The 10,944-nt window shown below is 34.9% G+C and overlaps 1 protein-coding gene across 1 annotated transcript; it reads left to right on the plus strand.

Annotated features, from left to right (window-relative positions):
• Positions 1 to 1,279: 1,279 nt before the first annotated feature.
• LOC132550753 (L-tyrosine decarboxylase-like) lies at positions 1,280 to 9,182 on the plus strand. The gene is made up of 10 exons (XM_060214845.1): positions 1,280 to 1,612; positions 2,093 to 2,556; positions 2,744 to 2,928; positions 4,985 to 5,124; positions 5,603 to 5,817; positions 6,108 to 6,243; positions 6,519 to 6,740; positions 7,460 to 7,708; positions 7,934 to 8,065; positions 8,908 to 9,182. The coding sequence occupies exons 1-10, from the start codon at positions 1,280 to 1,282 to the stop codon at positions 8,947 to 8,949; spliced, it is 2,118 nt and encodes a 705-aa protein (XP_060070828.1). The 3' UTR covers positions 8,950 to 9,182.
• The last annotated feature ends 1,762 nt before the right edge of the window (positions 9,183 to 10,944 follow it).

Consider the following 10,944-nt stretch of genomic DNA (forward strand, 5'->3'; position numbering starts at 1 on the left):
AATTCTACAACACAATCAGTAGTGGATTTAAGTGCGAGGTTTCAATGACTACACGGTCACCTTTAACCTTATTATAAAGGTGACCATATAGTTATCTAAGCGCCACAAAACATTTTCTACTGGTTGTTTTATTGAAAACTACTCTATCGACATCGCCAACCTAAAGAAAATACTCTAAATGTGTTTTTCATTCACAAAGATAATTGCATCGAATGTGAATATGTATAAATTTAATTTAACACTGATGCAAGTTTCAAGATCCAAGTACAAATCTATACATATTCTTTGTCTCATAAAGAAATCTTAATGATCACCCTGTAAAACCATTTCATTCTTTCATATATCCACACTCTTTACAATTGACCTATCTATCAAACTAGTTGATAGATTCTCGATGAATACATTAGTTCATCACCTTCTTCTTAATCTGGACTATTATAACATTAAAACATTAAAAATATAACAGGTCTCCACACTATTGCCAAATTATAATTAACCAAATCTGTCAGTGTTTAGATACTTAATTTAAGTCCCTCGTATAAAATAACACCATCTCACGAACCTTTCGGGAATAGCTTCTGAAAATAAGTGTGACCGTGCCAAAGATTTACATTAAAAACAACATCTGCTTTTGATGGAAATCCTTAAACGAATTTAAGTGTTCTATAATCATTTTGTTTTCATGGGGTCTCTTTTCCACAATTCAAAATTTTATAGGAAAAATGATATGACGGACTTTAGTTTTCTGTATTCAGTTCATTAATAGGGGGTCTCTTTTCCATAATTCAAAATTTTATAGGACGTATTTTACACGGAAAAATGATATGACGGAATTTAGTTTTCTGTATTCGATTCATTAATAGGGGGTCTCTTTTCCATAATTCAAAATTTTATAGGACGTATTTTACACGGAAAAATGATATGACGGAATTTAGTTTCATGTATTCAATTCATTATTAGGGGGTCTCTTTTCCATAATTTGTAATTCAACAACAATTATTTTGCAAGGGAACATAAAACGACACATTAAAGTTTTCTGTTTTTATTTTCATGGAGTCCCTTTTCTACCGTTTTAAAAATTTACAAGATGTATTAAGATGGGAGCATAAAAACGGATATACAATGTAGTGTTCTGTATTTACTTGATTTTCGTTGGTTCTCTTGTCCACAATTTTAAATTGAATCCTCGAAAACAGCAAAAACTAAGACCTCATTAAACATAACCTTTACAATGACATAAGCTTATTCGTTATTTTTTCTCCGTGTATCAGTCCAAGTGATGAATGGAATATCTGCTGAAGTAGGAGGCGGACAAGAACTTATGGTAAGGAAAATGGATAATGATGTGTGTGACACCCAATGGGAAAAACTGGGAGCTTGGTTTATAGGACCCACAGCTGAAAATCTAGACGAGTTCTGCGACCTCGCCATTGAATCGATTCGTCAAAATGTCAAACCACAAAACTACTTTTCAAATGACCGTGAGATGATCACAAATGAGGTGAAATCATCTACAACTTACAAGAAGGAAATGGCTAAACTAAAATTGGAATTGAAGGGTCTCAATGTCGCACTTACAGAATCTATTCCATACTCCAGTGTCAGATATCAGGTAAGCCTTTCGTTATACAACGGCAACAACAGCAACCACAAAAGAAGAACTTCAAAGTAAATAAGTAATATTAAGTACAAAATCGTGCATTGAATTAAGTCATACAGATTCATTTTGCAATTACACGATATGAATAGTATGAAGCATAAAGTAAATACCCACAAAGGCTTGAGTACATATATATGTAGATTTAAATGTACAAGCCCGATTCACTGCTGGGAGTGTATTTATGACGTATACATATTTAGCGTTAAACGGCAATAACTGCATTAATATTCAATGAATATAAACAAATGTTTTTTTTTATATAATCACCTCCAAACAGATATGCAATTATCATCCTTGGCCGGGGTGAATATCGACACTATTTAAACATAGAAATTATTGTTATTGTCAGAAAAAACATATTTACATGTACATGTTTAACTTCATATCAGAATCTCGGTCGGTTTCACCATAGTATCTCTCATATTTTACCAGGGTCACATGGTGTCTGAGACAACGCTACCTGCAAAGTTGGGTTACCTCGCCGCATGGATGACAAACGCGAATAATGCAGCTAGCGAGCTCGGACCAGTCACAACTCGACTCGAAATAGAGGTAGGAAAACAATTGTGCGAAATGATTGGCTTTGAGTCGACATGCCATCCATGGGGACACATTACCAATGGTGGATCCACTGCAAATTTGGAAGCCTTGTGGGCATCCAGGAATATCAAATTCTTCCCATTGGCCATACAAAAGGCCATTAAGGACGAGCGAGTGTTAGCCAGTGCAAGGGATCTAAGCGTGTATATTCCAAGGCTAGGAAGAAAGCAGAAAATAACAACCACATCCACATGGGATTTGCTTAATCTTGATCTTGATGACATTGTGGAATTACCCCATAATATTCAGCGTCAGACAGGAAAAGATGCAGCTGTTCTCAAAGATGTTCTGAACAAGTAAGATAATTCGATAGATGGCAAAACAGATTATGGTATAAGGAATTGAAATGAACTTTACGTTACGAAATCAATAAAGAGAGGAAAACATGGGTGGAGGGGATACCTTTTAGATTTTTTATTTATTATTATTTTTTTATTATGCAAACGTAGTAATAAGATAAGAACACATGTTCCTGTTTCCTAGATACACTCTGGCCAATGATGGTTTCGTCCAGTTTTATCTGCTGCACGGCTTAAGGACTGCACCTATAATTATAGCTTCAGCAGCAAATCATTTTTCATGGGGAAAGGCTGCAACTCTCGTCGGTGTTGGTGGCCGAAATCTCGTTTGTGTCCCCTTCGATCGAAATGCAAGGATGGATATTGTAGGTAAGATATTTATCATTTGAATAGGGGAAACTGACAACTGTAACAATAGATATATCTATATATGCTGTTATATGATTTCGTGATCCCGTTAAACCCTATTTCCGTCGCCGTCTATTATACCGAAGCAACATACACGTTCAAGATAATTGAACAACACTGCTTACAAGTAATTTCTGTTATTTGGACAAAATCCTAACTCGATATAGATAAAACAAGAACGAAATATGCTGTGAGGAACTACCCACATCAAGAAGGATTAGCGTCCTCTGTTCCACCCATGAAATTAAAACATTTCAGTCATTCCGGCGGACGTGGGAATGAGCTGTGAACGTGAGCTGTGTCGTCTCAAAAGGTTTTTGGTTATTTCACGTGCAAAAGCTGTGTCAATTCACATTGACTCAATGAAGAGTATGTCTCTCCATCTAAAGGTCCAATTTCAACACCATATTTCCTCTATTGTTTTTATAAAATTATAATTTTAGTGAATCATTAAAAAAATAAACATATCAATAAGGTAAATATTTTACAATCATGACTTCGAGTGAGGTCTGTCCCTGATTTACGAACCTGGTCTGAACAACAAACACCGAGGCCGAATGACAAATAGCAGTACTTCAAATACAAATATCATACCATCAGCTCAACTCCTTTCTCATTTCCAGTTTTAAACTGTAGTAATTGCACTATTAATATCAATTTAAAGTTATCAAATATTAAATTTGTATAAATCACGTCAGTGAATTCAGGCTATGTAATGTTGATTGTGCAAGAGCCATTTATTTGAAATGAAATATATGAATTGAATATGAAATTGTGTCTATTTTTGCATTTGTTTTTGAAGTACTCAACCTTTTAGTTCAAATCTTGACCTTGCCATGTGTCAATGACATTAAAACTGATTAATCTCGCCGTAAAATGTAGTGTAATAAAACATTCACGACAATATACATCGTTTTGATCGATTGATAATCAGTGCCCGGGATATTACCACGGTTTATATAAAGTAAGGTTTTATAACCTTTTTAAAATTTTTTTTTGGAACGAGGTCTGAAACAAATTTACTTTTCACTCTTAACGTAACATAGCTGCTCCAGTCAGGACTAGGAATTAGGACCGGTTATATAAGATTATTACTACTATAATTAAAGAACATTCTTATTTCCTGTTGACTGATTACACGAAAGTAGGATTTTCAATCAGAAATTCTGGATTAAGAGATGCAATTGAAATTAGATATCAGTATGAATTCAACTTTGACGCCATAGGTCCATTTGAATGTTAATGTATTGTCTATATTTATGTTCAATACTTCAGAAAGATTTCACGGGTGAAAAAATTGGTCCAATCATTGTTTCTTAAGATTGTCTTTATTCAATTTCTTCTTACTCGGAGTCCACGAGTCCTCGATAAATCATGCACTTAGCGAATAAAACGAACTAATGGAAAATGTTTTCGAAATTTACGAAAAAAATATTAATCTGGTAAGTATTATTTGAAATTTGAGATTTTCCATCAACAAAATATGTTCTTTCCAATTATAATGCATATCAATCTTTCTGATTAAATGTAATATAAAAGTGAGTGTTTTCTTTTCATAGCACGTGCATTGTCTTCATTAGTATTGCATCATTTGGCTACCTTAGTTTTTTATTTCTAAAACGCAAACGAAACAGTTGTCGACTAGTAACTCTAAACTTGCAATATTCTATGCCTAAGGTGATCAAATATCATAATTCATGTTTGAATGAATGCAGAGGTGTCTGCTTAACGTGTTGAAAGACATCATTGTATACATATTTAAAACTTTAAAAATATCTTTTGAGACGACCCCTAAAACGCTCACGTCCAAAGCTCATTCTCACATTCTTAAGGTTAATGGAAATTTCTAGTAGGAAGTAATGTTACGTTCGCAATTGAGCAAACGGTTAACAACAGTGAAGTAACCATGCATACTAGTTAAAGATCACGTCTATGTATAAACATATAGAATGGTATGTAAATACATATAGAAAGCATTTGCTTCTATATTATCTAGTGTCTTTTTGATACTTATCAGCATTACGTAAACTCTTGGATGAAAAGTTGGCAAAGAAGGTTCCAGTGATTGCAGTGATATGTGTGTTTGGTACTACAGAACACGGAGCCGTGGATCCTATTTCAGATGTCCTCAAGCTGAGAACAGAATACAGAAACAAGGCGAGTTTCATTTTTTGATCAATTTGAAATGGCTCTATGAGTTTCACAAAACAGACATGAAGCATTTCTGCACACAATTTTTTATTCTTGATTCGTTAATGTGTCCCTATCAAGCAGAGACCGAAGTCTTTCTGTAAGAACCAAATTTTGATATCAATCATCATACAGTCATACAATGTACCAAATTGAATATGGATCTACCCTGACGTCAACATATGACTTGAAGTTCCCGTAAAGTTCATTTCATCTGAGGTCGTTCGTCCATGAAATTAATCCAGCATTAGAACTTGACGTCAACGTTTCTCCTTATATTGATATCCTAGATTAGTAGTACGAACGCTTTTGATTTTGATTTCGCTGCTGAATTTGTTACATGTAACTTTAATTTTAAATGCAAAAATTTGTGAAAAGTATCTTCTTTAAAGACTCTTATTTCAAAGGAATTAAAAGTATTTTGTTTCACATTCTAAAATTTTAGGGCCTGAACTTCTACATACTAGCAGATGGGGCTTGGGGAGGTTACTTTGCCACACTTATAAGACAATCCCAGGGAGACGATCAGCCATTACCACCTTTTCCCATAAGTGACTACATACATGAGCAGTTGACCAAACTGAAGTATGTGGACACTGTGACTATTGACCCTCATAAGTCCGGATACTGTCCCTATCCGGCGGGGGGTTTGTGTTATAGGTACGACCAAAACGTGTTTATTGTTTCTGGTAAACTGTGTCACTAAATTCTGGTATTAATCTTTATCGATATGTACAATTTAAAGTCATCCTAAGTGTATGCATTGCTTTCAAAAGACGTTACATTTCGATTACATTGTGAATTCATTTACAGAAAAATAAAAAAAATAATAGATTTTTAATGAGAAGCGTACCCTGTTTTAGCCATATACAATGCGTAATAGATGCAATAATATCAACCTCTGCGATGAATGAATGGCTTTAAGTCATAGCTTGTGTTATGTCACCTAGAAACGGACATATGAAGTCATTTATCTCCTTTGCTACGGACATGGTGTTCATGGATGCAGATACGGTTTCCAACTGCAATGGAGTCGAGGCGTCAAAACCAGGCGCCGGGCCGGCTGGAGTTTACCTTACTCATAAGGTACCGTAAATATGAATAGTGGTACACATATCATGGAGTGAACGCAGAATACAAAATAGTTTCTCAAAGATAACGCTTAAACATCCCTATTGTTTTTCATTCTCATTTGGTGCTTCAAATGGACTCTTTGATATTGGAAATACAAGGGAATGAAATAATTGGTTTATGCCTCTTTCGGTATCAAAATCTCAGTTATATGTTTCTGAAAATTCCTTGGAAACAAAAAGAAGGAATGGATGCAGTAGTAATATTTTGTTTTATATTCGGGTGTTAAGGTAATTGGACTACACAGCTCAGGATATGGACGAATCCTTGGCCAGTCGATGCTCGGAGCTAAACTGTTCTATTGTGCCTGGATGACCGCCGCTAATTCTGACGACAACTTTGTGTGCGTTCCTTTGACACCAATCCCAGAAGACTTTGACTATGACGAGGAATCAGCGAAGACGTTTATCAGAGACAGAATCCTGAGTTCGTCCTATAAGGACCTTGTGACGGTAATAGAAATAGATTGATAATGGAAATCGAAAAATACACCATAGAAGATTTCACAAATAACACAAACAAGTGTGAAGCTCATTTCAATCATCAAAATAAAAGACTTTACAAATATAAGAATAATGAATTAAACGCAACAGTCCCGTCATATCAAGCCACGTCAATGACGAAAAGGGTCTGAAGAATAATACGCATCTATGGCGGACAAAAATGTATGTTATAAACCGCTACATTCGACAATGGACATCTTTTTTTCCATATATTAATATCTCGAACCTTTGAAAACAATATCTTGATTTTTTTTATACATTGAATGGAATCCAATCCTCATGATGAACAAGAACCGGATTTCTGATTCGCAACTAAAAATTGAACAGTATGATCACAATAGATCCCGAAACGGCACAACGCTCTCCACATTTCTTAAATGTCTGACATTATAATTGCAATAAAGAAAATTTTCAAAAACACAGCGAAACTGTACCTTTACTTATATATTAACTAAAACCAGTGATGATTCAATTTGCATTTTTGGTTGTTATTGGAATGTCAATACCATCAAAGTAGGACAGAAAGCGTAGATATTGCGGGGTCTTTGGCATCACTTGTGATTGGCAACCCACTTCAAACGAAAATTGCAAACACATATACTGATAGCGAGTTATTTCGATAGATTAAACATTGAGTAATCATTTGCACGTTTTTCTCTGTATGAAAGGATGCCGAGGTGATGCGTTTTCTGTCCGAGATTGGTCCGGATGTAGCAATAAACGCCTTTGCCGTGAACACGAAGGGAAACACCAGTGTTAACAAGTGCAACCGTCTCAACATGGCCGTCTTTGAAAAGTTGTCTCAGTCGGACCCCAGGCGAAAAACCATTCGTGACATACCATTGTTCCTTACAAAATCAAGACTTGCCCAAAAAGAATGCTTCAGGATATTGAAATCCTTCAAGACACGTCTCGGGGTAAATTCTACACACTAGAAAGGCTGTATTGACACTGTCTTTGTTGTGCTCAGAACTCTGTAGAAAACGTTTCATCGGATATTTAATTCTGTGTTGTTATTTGAATCTCATATAAATATTTTTCTGGAGAAAAACAAATCCTAACAAGCCTTGAAGTCATTATAATTTGGCCCACTGTACTCACTAATCACAACATAACTAAATGAATGCACTCGATCATCACAGGTTTCGGCTAACTCCAGTGGTGTGCTCACGTTTCTGAGGAATACCGTTACTAACCCCTGGACATCGGCTGACAACACGATACAAATGCTGGTACAACAGTTCCGAAAAGTGGTCATTCAGTGTATTGCAGAGGTGAGTTTGTTTTAATATATTTTTAATTGATCTTTTATAAACTGTCATGTTGTACCGCACCAAACCATCATTGGTATGGTTTACCAGATACCTATGTATCACTGACCTGGTTTACTTGGCTCATTTAAATATTAGCCCATTCTCACGTCTTGGCAACTGTGGCAACAATGATGAAAAACTACATAATCAACAACAATAAGAACACTCATATTCAACGCAATACTTTCAGCTCGAAACGCGCTTAATTAAGAAATATTGAACTTTTCTGTATCTGGTTTATTAACTAACCAAACACCACTTTTTCGGTTAAACAAATACTCGGACATCAAATCGACTACATCGCTTACTAGTCACCAAGACACCACTTTTCTGAATTTTCTATTATCTAAACACCACTAATCCAAATTACAAGTTATCCAGATGCCACTTATCCGGTTTAGAAAACATCCAGACAACATTCCACCAGCTTACTCGCTTACTAATCACAGTAACACCAGTTATCCGGATTACCAGCCATCCAGACACCACCTGTCCTTATTTTCTACTACTTAGTATCCAGTCACCACTTATTCATATTACAATCTATCCAGACACTGCTTTTGCGTATTTTTCACTATCCAGGCACAACTACAACTGTTGTCCCGATACCCAGTCATCACTACTACCGTTGTCTCGATATCTTAAGCATGCAAATATGTTGAAGAATTGAGACCACAATTTTCAGTACTTAACCATAGACTTAAATGATAAAAACTGAACTGATCTGTCTTTTCATACACAGCAATCATGCTTCATGATATATAACATTTTATAGTTATACAGTTCTATCATACCTATTTCAGATTGACGAGACTGAAAACAAAGCCGGTGAACAAACATACTGATAATGATGCCATGGACAAAAAGTGTTACTTGTATAAAAATCGACTAATGTCAACAGGACTATGTAAATAATAGTTTATTGTAATCAAGGGAATGAGTTTATGATTGAGGATTTTACTATTTTTCTCTCAAAATAATCTCGGTTTGTGGTTATATTTAACTTCTTGTCGAATGCTGAATAACTATATGCACAAAATATATAACACAATGTATAGATATGTACTTGGTTTCATTAATGAGGTCATCATAAATCCAGTTGATCCAGTTTTCATCTATTGTAAACAGGAAAATTTATATGCAAACCAAGTGGGTTTTATCTGAGGACTTAAATGGATTGTCCAGCAAATATTGTATAATCAGATTTATAACTTTTAGCATCGGTGTATTTCATTAGAGATTCTTTTTTAATTATTTGTACTTACAGTGGGTTAACTATAGATTGTTCGAAGTGCTCTAACAAAAATAATATGCAGTTGTGGGATCGTACAACGTTACACGGCGTACGCTTGATGCATATACTATAGGAATGCTGGGGAAAATGTGCTGTTGTTCTGTTGCACAGATGTGCGATCCTATCATGGTTGATATACATTTAGAAATGACTTATGAGTAAGTGAGGGATAGGGTTTATTTGCAAGATTACAGCTAAGTATATTTTGGAACATTTTGTTTAGGTTGGTAATGTAAATAGAATATACGTTCGTATGGCACAACCAGCAGAGTGTGATGTATCGATGACTACACAGTCACCTGAAATTGATGCCTTTATTCACTTTTTGCAAGTACATATATCATGTAACATTGCACGTAGGTGTTTTACACACATACAAAAATAGGGATGTAAATATTCTTTTTGAAAAAATATGTTTAAATATACACATATACATATGTTCCAGCTTAATGATATCCCATACAGACCAACTTCTTGTATGTTTCATAGAAAAATGAGTTCCCTCCTTAAGTCTATCACGTATTACCTGAAACTATTTCAGACAGTCCCAAACAATTCTCCATCACCATTGCCATTAATTGTATTGAGGTTATGAATTAATATTACTTCGACCGTTAAGCAATTATTACTTCGACAGTTTGGCGTAAATTAAAATAAAACAAAGTTTTCATATTGTGCTGAATGTAAAATGGATAAATTGTTTAGACTTATAGAGGCAAACCAACGGTTCTATCCTTTTCTGTCCATTTGGTAAAACACAAAACAAAAATTTGTCTTTGGGAATATGCCCCCTTTAGCCCCAATTAAACATTTTGGGGTCAACCAGGGTCAGTATGTGCATACCATGCATACCATAAAGTTACCATCATAAACATTTAATTCCAACAGAGTCTGATTCATTGCCATTGGAACCCTAAATCGTTTTCCAAAAGACCCTTCCATCCAGGATCCACGAAAAGTGTTTGATTCTACCATATTATTTTCGAAATGATTTTAATTAAACCGTCTGTCAATTTTAGCCCTTTCGACTCAACCAATCAAGTCCCAGGCATGTAAGGACTGTATAATTCACACTTCACCTTTGGACGTGGAAGGTTATTGTAAAATTTAATTGAAACTGATTAAGGAATTTAAGAGAAGCCTAAAATGTCAATAGTTAACGGAAGCACGACGGACAACGCCAGACAAAAAGGGGATCGCAATAAGTCACGTGAGAAGTTGTCTCGGGTAATCTTAAACATAGTATGTAAAGTAACTTAAATCATGCCTTCATTACTTTCATTTCAATAGAACATGCAATCATTCAGGACTGAAATGGGTTGCAACAATCTTAACTCTAATTAGATCTTTCAGAAAAAATTGTAAAAAATAATTTAAGCAACGAATCTGATCAAAGAATGGCAGAGATTCGTGCGATTTCTCTATTCACTTTTCTCGAAGCTAATGTCAGTTTTGATAATTTGACAAAATCATGTAATATAACATATACGTCTACTTGAAATGTTCTATATGACATATCAATGAAACTAAGCGTATGTTTATTTTT

The sequence above is a fragment of the Ylistrum balloti genome, unplaced genomic scaffold, assembly GCF_031769215.1.
Source record: "Ylistrum balloti isolate Yb309-2 unplaced genomic scaffold, AGI_CSIRO_Ybal_v1 Utg370142, whole genome shotgun sequence".
Classification (NCBI taxonomy): Eukaryota; Metazoa; Mollusca; class Bivalvia; order Pectinida; family Pectinidae; genus Ylistrum; species Ylistrum balloti.